General features: G+C 47.3%; 1 protein-coding gene across 1 annotated transcript in view; it reads left to right on the forward strand.

Moving 5' to 3' along the window:
- Positions 1-14,414, forward strand: part of KCNQ5 (potassium voltage-gated channel subfamily Q member 5) — a 579,817-nt gene extending 565,403 nt beyond the window's left edge. Inside the window, exons 12-14 of the mRNA XM_060283602.1 lie at positions 5,134-5,265; positions 7,618-7,744; positions 10,228-14,414. Of these exons, the coding sequence (XP_060139585.1) occupies positions 5,134-5,265; positions 7,618-7,744; positions 10,228-11,058 (1,090 nt within the window). The 3' untranslated portion in view covers positions 11,059-14,414. The remainder of the gene's footprint in view (positions 1-5,133; positions 5,266-7,617; positions 7,745-10,227) is intronic.
- The last annotated feature ends 464 nt before the right edge of the window (positions 14,415-14,878 follow it).

The following is a 14,878-nucleotide window of genomic DNA, read 5'->3' on the forward strand; positions in this document are numbered from 1 at the left end:
TCGCTGTGGTTATTTCTTCGCGCTCAGAAAATTGCTTGAGCAGATTTCTTCCGTTTCAAGCCAGTTGCCAGTTGAGGTTTGTGGCGAGTCTCTGGCCCCCTCTAGTGGTCACAGCGGAGCATGTCTGTTTCGAGCGTAGGTCTCCTCCGGGATTCCTAGCCTCTTAGGTACCCGCAGCATCGGAGGAGACTGGCTTCAGGGTCTTTTGCCCTTTGCTGCTGTATGAGCTCCAGGGGTGCAGTTTGCCCTCATGAGGAAAAGACAGTGAGAGTGCAACCTACTGCCCCGCCTTCTGTCCTCCTCCGAAGGCCCTTCCAACAGCACCAGTAAGGACAAGCCATCCACTATGTGCCAGGCGCGTGAGCAAAAAGAGCCCTTTCATACCAAAGTATCTCTTCTGTGCTGTTATTTTGTGTTAAAAGATCAACATCTTAGCATTAAGACAATAGTCAACGTTGTGACTAAGAGCTCAGCACTGGAGCCACCCTGGCTCAGATCCCACGCTTACCAGCTGTGTAACCTCAGGCGACTCACTTAACCGTTCTTGGCCTCAGTTTCCTTATCTGCAGATTGGGGCCGACAGGAGTCCCCATCTCGCAGACTATACTGCCAAGTGCCGCCTGGCAGTGTTGTCATTTTAATCACTAAACGTACTCTAAAGGTCTGAATTTTACTCCGGAATGATTTGCCCAAACACTCCTTTCTACCAGGCAATACATAGATCATATTAAACTTCTTTTATAAGCGTCCATTAAAGTTTTCTGCCTCTTTTTCTGCCTGGCCTCAAGGCATTTCCTTGTGTCTACACCAGAGGTCAGCAAACGACAGGGTGGCGCCGAAGCCAACCCAATGCTGTGTTTGTAAGTAAAGTTTTCCTGGAACACATCTACATGCTCTCGTGTACGTACTGCCTGTGGCTGCTCTCATGCTACAGTGCAGACACGGGTGGCTTCAGCAGAGATCATGTGACCTACAGCCTGGCCCTTTACACAAAGAACTTCCAACCCCTTGTCTAGACTTTGGGTCCCTCTGATTTCCATCCAGCTGCGTTAGGAGGGCAGAGATACATAACATTCAGGATTGCCTGTGTGAACCAAGCTTCCTCCCAACTCGGGGCTCTCCAACCCCAGCTCTCACCTTTTCCCTTCACCGCACAGTCAGAAGGCTTAGTACCTGACATGGAATGGTCTGGGAGAGAAAAAAAAAGTCGAAGAATTAACAGGCCTTTCAAATTCATAGTCTAATCGCCACTTTGGACATTTTCCTCAATTGTCATCATCTTCATGTCTTTCCTGAAATCTAGAATTATTGAACCCTGGGCTTCATTTCTTCCTGCAGATAAGCAGAAAATGGCCTACTCACTCCACTTCGCAGAAGCTAAGTGCATCATGGGCAGCTGGTAGCTGGGAAACGTACACAGTAAAGCAAACCGATGACCAGTGAGACCAATGTGTATATCCTACAACTTGGGTAAAGTAAGCAGAGGACCCCTAGAATTTGCGACAAAAGGGGAAACATTACAGTTATTAGGGGTGGGGAACCCACATTGGCCCAGCCTGATTCTTGGGAGGGGCCTTGGAGGGAAGGAAGGGGGCCAGTTCAAGGGCAGAGTGCACTGGACCCCCTGGGAAGACAGAGCTGGCGGTGAGATGAATAGACTAACGTGGCCTCGGGTTTACTTGTGTGAGGGTCAGAGGGCACACAGAGGAGACAGGAGGAGGTCAGTGGACAGCTGGACATTCCCCTGAACCTTTACAAGTGTGCCTGCCCAAGAGCTGCCCTGTGGTGTGAGCTTAGTGGGGTATCAGCAACACGGGCCTCGTACTAGCTGTGTGACCTTGGACAGGTTACCTGACCTCCAGAGCCCTCGCTAGACCCAGATATCAAAGGTGGAAAACTCTTAGGGCTTCACGTTGACATAATGGAGGCAAAGGGCTCAGGGCAGGGCCAGCCGTTCAGCAAGGGCACAGCGATGGGAGACCCACCCCAAGGCAGGCGGTGAGGTGGGAGGACGAGGCCTTCACTTCCCACTGTCCAGCTCCGTGTCCAGGACAAGGACCCTGAGTACTCGGGTCAAGCTCGTTGTGGGCAGAGACAGAAGCCATTCTAGACATCCAGCGGGACCAGGGAAGTGAGGGGGCTTAGCTTAGTCTCCCAGATCTTCCACTCTACCGTCTGATTTCAACCATGAAAACCGAGTGCAGTCCCTGGAAAGGCGAGGGGATTGGGTGGAGGGAGGGAAGCGCAGGTGACTGGATGGTATAACCATCTCGAATCGCCCGGCCCTGATGACCGGGGTCTTGGCTCAGAAGGGTCATCATACAGTGGCCAAGATGGGCAGGGAGCACGCCTCCCATCCTTGCCCTCCTGGAGCAGGCCTGGCACGCAGGAGTTTTGGAAGCATCTACAGCAGTCTCTTAGGAACAGAAAACTAAGCTTATACTCTATTTAGACTTTAACCACATGTGTTCATCCCTGTGTTCTTGATGGTCCTGTGATATATAAAACTCATTCAGCAGCTGTATTACCTTCCTACCAGGCCCTCCTCTCCCCACCTTGGACGGTTTCGTTTTGCGGTTAGCACTGTCTTTACAGTTGGTACTTACTGGGTTATGGTGTCATTTATTCCTTGACTTTCAATGTTTTTTCCTTTCTCCTTACTTTCTCATAATGATATCTTACCATTTGTGATTTAGTTGTTCTGTGAAATCCTAATTATGTTAGTAATTTGAGGGAAAAGAATACTATATTTTCATGGTTTTCAGAAGCATCTCTATTTAACGGATTCTTTTCTGAATCAGGCAGGGTCCTAATCATTTATGAATACACAAATTTGTTTTACTTTAGAAAGTTTTTGGTATTCACGAAAGAGAGTCAGAGTCTTATGGTCTCCCTGAAATGCGCCTCGAAGAGCTCAGCTCTGTTCGGTTCAGAAGGTGTCAGGAGTCTGCCTCGGCACGGAACAGCAAGAACAGCTTTGGGCGACCAGAGAGGAGCTCGTTCACATCCGTTTCTTCAGCGAGCGTGTACTGAATCGCTGATCCTTGCCAGGGAGCTTATGAGCTGCTGGGATGAAAAACACAGCTTCTGACCTCAGTGAATCTCCTCGAGAGGTCCGTGCTTGAGCTGAACCTGAACAGTTAGCATTTTGGGTAGCGTGCCAAGACAGACCGCTGAGAAATGAGCACTTTGATGACGAGAGAATCTGGAAGGGCTGGTGTGGGGCTGCAGGCAGAAGAGCAGGTGGAGATGGGCGAACGTCTGGGGAGAAGAGGGGCTCTGCCTCCGCCCGTCAGCCCCTTCCCTAGCCAGGCGGAGCCTCCAGACAGACAGAGACAGCCCTGCAGTCTGGACCTCCTACAGCCTGGTGGAGGCCGTATGTAAACAAGTAATCACAGTGTGGCATGTTAGTTACTAAAACGAAGGCTAATAGACAAGTGACTAACTGCTTGGAAAGAATTGCAGAAATTTCCATTAAAACAGCGACGTTAGAACCGAGTCTTAAGTATCCTGTAGGACTTCAGGAAGAGGAAAGTCCTCGAGTTCCAAGGAGGAAGTGAACGAGGATGAGGTGAGAGGGGTGGGCAGAGGCCAGGCCACCCACGGCCTTGCAGGATGTGCTAGGGAATGTGATGCTCACCCAGTAGGCCAGGGAAAACCAATGTGGTAGAGAAAGGGGGTAAGAATATTAAGGACAAATGATTCAGGCATGATTAGGAGACAGTCAGATTGAAGTTAACAATACAATTCCAGGATCGAGTTTGGGGCTTTATAACCAGTTGCAATCAGCTATCGCTTAGGATAGGTAATTTTCCACTTAGACGCTACTTTTGTCCCTAATCTTCCCACTTTCCTCCAAGGAACAATAAGTTTTGGTTCCTAGAGCCTAGCTGACTGATCTGCAGCCTGGGACCCATGAGCGTGATAATCAGAGTCTACGAGCCAATTAATAGTTGAATAAACACCAACAAGTTTAACATTTACCTGCAGTAAGGCTGCACAGATTCATTAAAATGCTGTGCTGCTTTGCTTTCCCCAGGAATTATATCAAGTTATTGCAGTAACTGGTTATCTCAAGCAGCTTCGCTCTTCATGACATCATGAAATTTATTGACGAAATATTGTTTTAAAACACGGAGTCCATGTTGGGGGAGACATTGTAATTAAAAAGACCTCTGGTGGGCAAAGGAGGGACTTCCCTGGCGGTCCAGTGGTTAAGACTCCATGCTTCCACGTCAGGGGACATGGGTTCGATCCCTGGTCGGGGAACTAAGATCCCATATGCCACTCGGTGCGGCCAAATAAATAAATAAAACCTCTGGCTCTGAAGAGTTTAGACATCCAGCTTAGTTGATGAGTGTGTTATGTTTGAAAAAAAACAAAAAAACAAAAATAAACCCTTGGGTATCTAATTGAGCAGTATTCTGCAGAAATAATTTATGAAATTTTTCATAAATTTCTATACAAATGTACGTTTCCCTAAAGAGAGTTTTGTAGCACATCTGCGTCTCAAAAATGTATATAGTTACATAAAAGACCATTTTAACAACTTTTTTTTTTTTGCGTACGCGGGCCTCTCACCGCTGGGGCCTCTCCCGTTGCGGAGCACAGGCTCCGGACGCGCAGGCTCAGCGTCCATGGCTCACAGGCCCAGCCGCTCCGCGGCATGTGGGATCTTCCCAGACCGGTGCATGAACCCGTATCCCCTGCATCGGCAGGCGGACTCTCAACCACTGCGCCACCAGGGAAGCCCAACTTTTATATTTTTATAGGGATGCGTTCACTGGGTGTTGATCTTGGACTTCTTGGGGTTACATGGAAAAGGTAGAATCGCATTTTGACTTTGATTTTAATTCAGGGTTTCAATGGACATTAAAAAGGTGCAAGACTTAAGTATTAATGTTTAGTCTCTTTTTTAGTGTGTTTTTCTACATTCAAGCTGTGCCTCACAGGCGATATTCTTAAATTGTCCACTGTAACCTCGGGCTTTTCTGTTGCATTTCTGCAGGAGCTTAAAATAATTTGCTGCATGATGTTTTTCCCCCAGAGTTTCCTCTATATACTAGTGAGCCATTTGGGTGACTTGTGTTAGTGAAGTTATGAAGATTCATATGTAGTATGTTGCTCTTACAGAATTATGAAGTTTCACGTCGCAAAACGGAAGTTTAAGGAAACATTACGCCCATATGACGTAAAAGACGTCATTGAACAGTATTCTGCTGGTCACCTGGACATGCTGTGCAGAATTAAAAGCCTGCAAACACGGTGAGCAACGCGAGGGTTACTTGTTCTACAGGAACAGGCACAGAAACTGTCTGGGAGGAACGTCTCCCTAGTAGAGAAAACTCTTGAATTCCATGTTTCTAACTCTTTTTTTAGTGAACAGCTGGACTTTTGCGTTGAAACGTAGATTTTATTTAAAAGTCGATCAGTCATTAAAAGCCTCAGTGTATCGGCAGTGTCTCAGCGTCTCACCTGTGAAAATGGGGTAATGTCAGTGTCTGCCTAGGGTCGTGGTGAGGATTGAATGAGTTAATGCAGGGTCACCGAGTGCTCGGGGAATGTTAATGGTTGGTGCTGCTGTCATTTCCGTTATCGCCTGAATCCTAACCATCCTTCAGAGGAAAGCTAGTCTTTCTCCTTCGTTAAACTTGACCCACCATCCAGCCCACAAAGACAGACCTGTCCCTCCTCTGACCCCCTAAAGCGAGTAGAGTCCACTGCAGGGAGTAGAAGCGCAGCTCACCTTAGAATACTGTGCCGGAGAGTCAAACTGAGGACCCAGGGTTGACTCTCATACTGCTTCCCTGTGGGAAGCTTGTTCCCCGGGCCCTGGACCCAGTCTGGGCCCTTCCCTTCATGCCTGTCCTGCACGGGGCTAGATACACACCGTCTTGCCAGGGAGCATCTTCTCTAGTGGTTGAAAGAAATGAGTTCAGTATGTTATTTCAAACATGTAGTTTGATTGTGTCATCTTGAAGCCAAAATATTTAGTCAGTTTCATTTTTTTTAACAGCCTTGCTTCACTATCAGGCCCCAACTACCAGCATTCGATTGAACAGTTCTTAAAACACAAGGACTGAGTCTTCAATGTTTCTCTATGCCCAGAGCACACTTAGCCCAGGGTGAGGCATACACTAGGCCCTTGGTAAAACACCTGTTGATTTCTATAACATTAGTTACAGAAATCACAGTTTTTTTGTTCATTTCATTCAGCAGGTAAGTATTGAACCTGCAATGTGTACTGGGCACCCTGGGCACCCAGAGATGAACAAATGACCCAGTCCTTGTAGAGCGGCAGTTGAATGGATTAGATGTCATGACTGCCTGTACTCCTGTGCACACAAAGTAAACTGGAAAGTTGAGTCAATATTCCTTATAATTCAGTTCTAAAACACACAAAAAGGAAGAAAGTAAGTGTCCAATTTAGGCTGACTAGGTCTCCTTGGAAATTGTTTTAAATCACCTGTGATCCTGTTACAGTCTCTGCGCAGGTAGCCAAGGTTTTCCAAGTCCTTTCACAGAACTACCTAAGGCTCCCAACGTTTTTGTTTGCTTGTTTGTTTATTACAAATGTAATTGGTTTTCTTTTATTTTTCTTCATAGTGATAGGGTCACTAGTTAAAATACACTGTAAAATCTGCAATTTAAATTTTATTTCATGCTGCATTGTAGAAATAGTTTACATAAATAGCGTCCATTTAATCATTTAAAACAAAGGTTAAATGTAAATTAGGATCCTGTATTTATACCTATGATTATTTATGATTTTCTGGTAAAGTTTTATTTTTCTGAGGGTGAAGGAATTAATGTTTTTGAAAGTAAGATATCTTTAAACTAATTTGATAATTTCCAGAAATCAATTGACCTGGAGAGAATGCCATAACATTACAAACAGGATTTTTTCATTTAACATGTTTGTTCAACTGGTTTTGTTGTTTCTTTGTTTTTATTGACGTATAGTTGATTTACAATGTTGTGTTAGTTTCAGGTGTACAGCAAAGTGATTCAGTTATACATGCATTTATACCTTTTTTCTTTCAGATTCTTTCCCCTTATAGGTTATTGCAAAATATTGAGTATAGTTCCCTCCCAATGTTTCTATAAAGTTCAACTGCAGCAGAGTTTGCAGAACTAATCTGGAGCTTCTTGCTTATGTGACGTGTGTACACCGTCCAACCAGAAATCCTGAGATGGAGACTACAGGTTTCTTACCTGCTTATCTTCCATACGTCAGATGTATGATAAATGGTCACTGAAAAATCTGTTCTATTATTAACAGGAAATAGTCATAATTATGATTTTGTCATTTTTAAGTGGTTGAATTCAAGAAACACCTGGTCCGGGGTGGAAACAGACAAATTACTTGGTAGTTTAGGACATTTTTTGCCTCCAGAAGATCAGCCATAAGTGATTTCATCATGGACTAGAATAATGAGAAAATTAACCTCGTGTAATTTTCATGTGAAGAAAATAAGCACGTCAACTGGAAGAAGTTCATTTTTATTTCCTCTTACGTAAATAGAGATAATTGTATTTTTCTTTTCAAAACCCTTCCTTCCAGCCTAGGGCAGTGTCCACCTTCAGCACTCATAATCAGATCTCTTTCTCTGCTAGTGTGGATCAAATTCTTGGAAAAGGGCAAATCACATCAGATAAGAAGAGCAGAGAGAAAATAACCGCAGAACATGAGACCACAGATGACCTCAGCATGCTCGGCCGAGTGGTCAAGGTTGAAAAGCAGGTACAGCTCAACTAAACTGCTTAACTTTTTAGCCAGATTTGTTTCCAGTTTTATTGAGATATAATTGACGCATATCGCCGTATAAGTTTAAGGCGTACGACGTAATGGTCTGACCTCCATATACTGTGAATGATCTTAGCCTCCATCATCTCATAGAGACACAATAAAAAGGAAAGCACAGGGCTTCCCTGGTGGCGCAGTGGTTGAGGGTCCGCCTGCCGATGCGGGGGACACGGGTTCGTGCCCCGGTCCGGGAGGATCCCACATGCCGCGGAGCGGCTGGGCCCGTGAGCAATGGCCGCTGGGCCTGCGCGTCCGGAGCCTGTACTCCACAACGGGAGAGGCCACAACAGTGAGGGGCCTGCGTACCGCAAAAAAAAAAAAAAAAAAAAAAAAGGAAAGCACAGAAAGAAAATAACTTGTTTTCCTTGTGATGAGAACCCTTAGGATCTACTCTGTTAACACCTTCCTGGGTACCACACGGCAGTATTAGCTATAGTCATCCCCTTTTGCATCGCACCCCCAGCACTTGTTTATCTATAACTAGGAATCGGTACCTTCCAGCCACCTGCCTCCGGTCCCCTCCCTCCACCCGCTGCCTCTGGTCACCATGAATCTGATCCTTTTTCTATGTGTTTGGGAAGGGGGTTGTTTTTTGTCGTAAATTCCACGTAAGTGAGATCATACAGTATTCGTGTTTCTCTGCCTGACCTATTTGACTTAGCAATATGCTCTCCAGGTCCATCCCTGCTGTTGCAAATAGCTGGATTTCCTCTTTTTTTATGGCTGAGTAATATTCCATTGTGTATATTTATATATACACACACCACAACTTATTTATCCATTGATCTGCAGTGGACACTTGTCTCTGAGTCTTGGCTATGAACATGGGGGTGCAGACATCTTTTTGAGTTAATTTTTGTTTCCTCTGGATATAGTCCCAACAGTGGAATTGCTGGATCATGTGGTAGCTCTATTTTTAATTTCCTGAGGAACCTCCATACTGTTCTCCACAGTGGCTGCACCAGTTGACATTCCCACCAACAGTGCAGGAGGGCTCCCTTTTCTCCACACCCACATCAGCATTTGTTATCGCTTATCTTTTTGATGACGGCCCTTCTAACAGGAGTGAAGTAGCCAGAATTTTTTTTTAATCAAAACTGATTATAGGCAGTTGGATGTATTTTAGTGAGTAATAGATTTTAAAAGGAATAAAATCAAGAAAGAGCAAATAAATTAAATTTTCTTTATGCATAGACAGTGTTTCTCTAAAACACCTGGATTTCCATATAAGAAATAGAAAATTTCCTTTCATCAATTAATACTCGAACTACAAACAACTGTAGATTTCCAACAGTAGAATAACAAAGATCTAGTTTTTATTTGTGTTTTGGTTATTTTCATTGTCTCTCTTATGTCAAAAAAAAAAAAACCATAATAACTATGGTAGTGCACTGAATGTTTGTTGACCCTGAGAGTGTACCATCTCATACAAAGACAGTTTTTAGAAATCAAAATGCTCCCCCAATTTGATTATAAATATTCCAAGCATTTTATACCTTTATTTTTAAATTTAGAATCGCCTAGATTGATATCTAGGGTCTCTTTTTTGTTTTTTTGTCTGTACCGCACAGCTTGTGGGATCTAGTTCCCTGACCAGGGATGGAACCCGGGCCTCCTGTGGTGGAAGCGCAGAGTCTTAACCACTGGACCATCAGGGAAGTCCCAGTATCTAGGGTCTTGATTTCTTACAGAATCAGTTCCCTGCTAGGCAGCAGTAAAGTCCCAGAATGTCTTCAGGGAAGTGGCTGAGGAAGGGCAACCTGATCGGGGAGGAGGGTCTGGAAGTTGCTTTGTACAGCGCTTATATGGTTTTTGAAACATCAATTTTATCTTATTTTTTTTATAATTTATTTTATTTTATCTTTGTGTTGGGTCTTCATTGCTGTGCGCGGGCCCTTCTCTAGTTGTGTCGAGCGGGGGCTACTCTTCGTTGCAGTGCGAGGGCTTATTGCGGTGGCTTCTCTTGTTGCGGAGCACGGGCTCTAGGTGCGCAGGCTTCAGTAGTTGTGGTTCACAGGCTTCAGTAGTTGTGACTTGTGGGCTCTAGAGCGCAGGCTCAGTAGTTGTGGCGCACGGGCTTAGCTGCTCTGTGGCATGTGGGATCCTCCCGGACCAGGGCTCGAACCCATGTCCCCTGCATTGGCAGGCGGATTCTTAACCACTGCCCCACCAGGGAAGCCCCTGAAAATCAATTTTAAAGGCTGGGGAGGCAGAAGGGCGCCAGTGGAGACCAGGCGGACGGACGGCGGAGCGTCCTGCCTCTCAGCCGTCCGTTCCCGCCCTCACGGCTGGAAGGGGCATCCTGAGCTGGTGCCCAGTCAGGACTGCGTACGACTTGCCTCTCCGGACTTCACTGTGCAGGCACAGCCGGACTTCTTTCTACATTCTTATCAACAGGTGTACGTTTTCCCCTCTTTCAGGTCCAGTCCATCGAGGCCAAGCTGGACTGCCTGCTGGACATCTACCAGCAGGCCCTGCGGAAAGGCTCCGCGTCGGCCCTCGCACTGGCCCCCCTGCAGACCCCACCTTTCGACTGTCAGCAGACCTCGGACTATCAGAGCCTGGCCCCGCCCGGCGGCCGCCTGCCCCGCTCGGCCAGCGCGGGCCTGGCTCGGGGCCTGCAGCTCATCCTCACGCCTGGCGAGCTGGGGGCGCAGACCTTGTACGCGCTGAGCCCCCCGGCGGCCCAGGGGCCCGGGAGCCCGGGGGACGGCCCGGTGGCGGCGGGGGTGGGCGCGGCCCGGCCGGCGGCTCCTGCCACCCTGCAGATCCCGGCCCCGCTGCCCGCCCTGGGGGCCCTGGCCCCCGGCCCCGCGGGCCCGCACGAAGGCCTCCCCGACGTCTCCGCCCGCCTCGAGGCCGCCAAGGAGCGCGCGCTGCGCCAGAGCCTCGACCTGGACGGCGCGGCCCTGCTATCTGTCCGGCCTGCGGCGGCCCAGGACCGGGGCAAGTCGGCGTCGGTGCAGAACCTGATCCGGTCCACGGAGGACCTGGACGTGCCGCTGTCGGGGAGCGAGTCCAGCGGCTCCAGGGGCAGCCAAGATTTTTACCCCAAATGGAGGGAATCCAAATTGTTTATAACTGATGAAGAGGCGGGCCAGGAGGAGACCGGGTCGGACGCCTTGCACGCGGGGCCGCCGGCCCGGGAACCCGCCCTGGCGTCGGACTGTCTCAGGACTGGACGGTCCCGATCATCTCGGAGCGCAGGAGCCACGGAGGCCCTCGGCCGGGCCCATGCCAGGCTGAAATGAGGCCCTCGCTCGCTTCCCTTGCCCCGCAGCCTCTCAGCCAAACACGTCGCTGCATGAACTCTTCGGGAAGCCCTTCTCAAAAGTTGAATGCCCAAGAATCAGGAAGAGCAGGAAAGGCAGTGTCCAAGCCCGTTACCTTTTAATTGCATGACAATGCATGTTCAGGGGACGGCTGAACTTCCCAGGTAGGACAACATTACCCCTCATTCAGGAAGGTACCTCGCGTTAAAACTCCTGAGAAATCAACACTGCTGGTGCTGTGGTGTGTGTGACAATGTCAAGGTCAGGTCGTTTACAAGATTCGACTCTGTCTTTTGAAATGATGGGAGTAAGCGCCTTCAGAGTTCAGGCATTTCTGCTTTGTGGTAAAACACAGAGTACAGTTTCAGAATTAGGCCATGACGTGCGTACACGTAAACATAGTATCAGCTGCTGATAGGGTGTCCAGTAAAGCAGAATTGGGGAATCACAGAAACGGCTGCCTGTCCAAGACGTACTTGCCAACCCGTTCCTATTCAGGCATTTTATTATTAATGTAATTTGAATGTCAATTCGTGTGCTTTTGGTGACTTCTTAACGCTGTGGCCAGCAACTTTGCACGTCATTTTCATGTTCTTTATGACGAGAATGTTCTTCGGTTAGAAAATGTGCAAACAGTGAAAGTCAAGGCCAGTGGGGCAAATAGGCTGACTCTGACACATCTGACTTCAGTGGAAACGTACTCCCTGATGGCTCGCTCCATCAGCTGCTACACAAGCAAACCAAGTCCTGAGAAGCGGACAGCCGGCCGGGCAGGGCTGATCCGTGTGTCCTGCAGCGCTCTCCACTAAAGGCAAGTGCGAGAGGCTCTTCCCACGGCTGATACACACGCAGGATCCTGGGAGCAGACGTGTGAGTGAGACGGGGATGGAAAAGGCTTGAAAAGAATCCAGACACGACACCGGGAAACAAGTGAGCTCAAGAAAACGACCTCCCCCTCCAGGGCCGTGAGAGGGAGGGAAGCAAACCAAAAGGAAAGACCTTGATTTTTTAGAAAACGAATATTGCTAAGGAATTCAACTACCTAAACATCCCTTCTTCTTATATATAAGCAGAGAATTTTGAAAGGCATTTATTTTTTAATATGCCCTGAACGTCTTTTGCTATTAGGTAGTACATTTTGCATATGGAAGGCTAAAACTAAACGTCCTTTACTTTTTATACTGTAGTGCACATTTTCTATTCTTCCCAAGAATGTTGCCCCCAATCTGAAATTACTGGCTCAGTTTCCTGGTACAAACATTTTATGGTTCAAAGTCAGGTAACACTGGCGGGCTCTGCGAATCAAAGCACTTAATAATATAGCATGGCAGCAAAAAGACCAAGGGACACCAAAAGAGAAATGTATGTACCAGATAGCAAGCTAAGTTGACCGCTTGTTAGAAACCAGCCTCGCTAGCCCAGACCGTCAGAACTTCTGCCAAGGTAACGGCACCCAAAGGGCCAGGAGAAGCGAGAGAACACTGGTTAAACTCTCACCACAGAAGGACTTAAAAAGAAGAGTTTTTTCCTTGGCGGTAGTGCTGCCTCCAGGAAAACTTTCCCAGCGGCCAGGAGGACCAAGCAGGGCTGTCGCCGGCCACCCAGAGGCCAGAAGATGCCCTGACACCCGCCAAGTCCCTCCCAACTCCCTCCCCAGCCGGGTTTCTCCACCCCAGACTCCCCCCGCGACTTTTCTTCTCCACAGGCTTATGGACTCCCTGCCACAAGTTCCCTTCTGGACTTCACCAGCCGACATCCCCAAGTAAACCGCTTCTCCACTCACCCAAAATGCGCTTCTCAGCCTTTTAACACCCTGTCGTTTTTGATAAACACTGAAATTTGGCAAGATTCCTCTTCTCGCCCCACCGGGATCCTAGCACACTCCCCCGGAGCATGTCATTCAGAGTGTGCTTGGGTGCTGGAGATATGCAGAAGAGAGTCTAAATTTGACACTCCAGTTAAGAAGAGGTTCTCAAGCTTTCGAAGCCATTATTTTCATTTTCGAAACGTAGAGTGTTAGTAAAGTATTAAATGCAATGTTTCATCTACCCACGTATCCACTCAAAGTTGTGATCCATCCTCCCAAGGAGGTTGTACACAAGAACACACACTCACACACCCCTACCCCTCCACTGACCCGAAGCCAGACCCCCGCCGTGCACGGCAGGCCTCTCCAGGTGTCAGCCGAGGAAGAGGCAGGAGATAGCAGCTTTCAGGTAGCACTGAGTCTTGGACACACTGTCCGGGTCAAACCCCACTGGCAGCAGGAACTCTGAATGTACGGGGGACCCTTCTGGCCCCTTTAGGCCTCAGACACAGCACAGTTCATCCGGCGTTGCTGAAGACGGAAGATTCAGAAACAAACCTAAGCCCATCACTGAGGGTTACCCACAGCCCCGCGTGGTAAATCATGTTAGGAAAACCTTTATACATCCAAGCCATGACCATTTTGTGTCTGTCTTACTCTATAGCGCAAAAAGTCCTGGATGTCGAAAGCCGGTTGTCTTGTGTGAAAACTGGAGGGTTGTGTCTGCTCTGTTCCTCTCGGCAGAGCCGAGAGGGGCCTCCCACTTACACTTAGCAAAGTCCCTTCGGTCAACCCCAGACGGCGTCTCGAAGCACAATTCAGCTGAGCGCTGATCAGCCACCGGCTTTCTCGGTCCGTGTTCGTCTGCCTTCTGCAGTTCGTGGGGCTGATCAAGCTACCGCTTCCTGGCAAACATCCCTTCTAGGAGGTGAACTGAGAAACTTTGCTCTGTCTGATCTAAATGTTTGCATTGTGTTCAACTAAATTAACACGTGTAGATTGCAAGTTTCGTTTAAAGAAGACACTTGACTGAGTTTTTAAGTCTTTATCTCCTGTTCTAAGGTGCCTTTCTTGCCTCCCCTTGGCTCAGTGATTCTGAACATTCTTAATTTGCCAGTAAAACAAGTCTAACAGAGAGGAGGAAATCAGGCACAAAGTGACTAATTCTCATGCCTGTTTGCAAAGCAAACTATAAGGAAGGATGCAAGTGAGCAACTAAGTGAATAGGTCACTTCATCCAGATTGAGAAAATATCATAAATGTTAACTTATCTCCCCAGAAGCTATTTTTTGCCTTAAAATGACATGGTTGTGTTTTTGTAAGAGAAACTTAATTTAATATAATTATGTGCATTTAAGTGAGCAGTTCTGGAAGTCGTGTATGACAATGCAGTTGTCTGTTTCCTGAAAATAAATCAGGAATATCATATCCATTTCAAGCTACCATTCAAATGTAATTTCCTTTGCTCTCTTTTACTGGGATTATTTGTTTTAAAGTAAAACATTAAAAAGATGTCTATAAACAGCTAGTGTGCTTTCATCTCGTACTAACTGGTTTGTTCTGAACTGAGTCCTAGTCGATGAAACTGATCGTATACAGATTTGGGGTTGAAATTAAAAATTACCTTTTTCCAGTGTTGCTGAAGAAACCATTGGTAACTGGGGAAGAGGAGAGATTTGCAAATGTTGTTGAGGGTATCGTAAGAAAAATTAACTGGATATTATACTGAATATTTATTTTTATGTTTTTAATTTGATATATCAAAACAGATGCCAGCCCATATGAGCCTTGTGTCAGCTATAATAAAAGGGTTTGCTAAACGAGTGATAAGAAGTGGGGACCAGTAGGTCCCCAAATGCTGGAACCCCTGGCTGCTCAGAATGACCATTTGTAGCACCTACCCAGCGCTGCCCAACCAGGGGGCTTCTGCTCCAGAAGGGATCTTCCCCTTCTGCCCTAGAACCCCCCCTCCTTCTGGTCCACTAGCAGTTT

The sequence above is a fragment of the Globicephala melas genome, chromosome 14, assembly GCF_963455315.2.
Source record: "Globicephala melas chromosome 14, mGloMel1.2, whole genome shotgun sequence".
NCBI lineage: Eukaryota > Metazoa > Chordata > Mammalia > Artiodactyla > Delphinidae > Globicephala > Globicephala melas.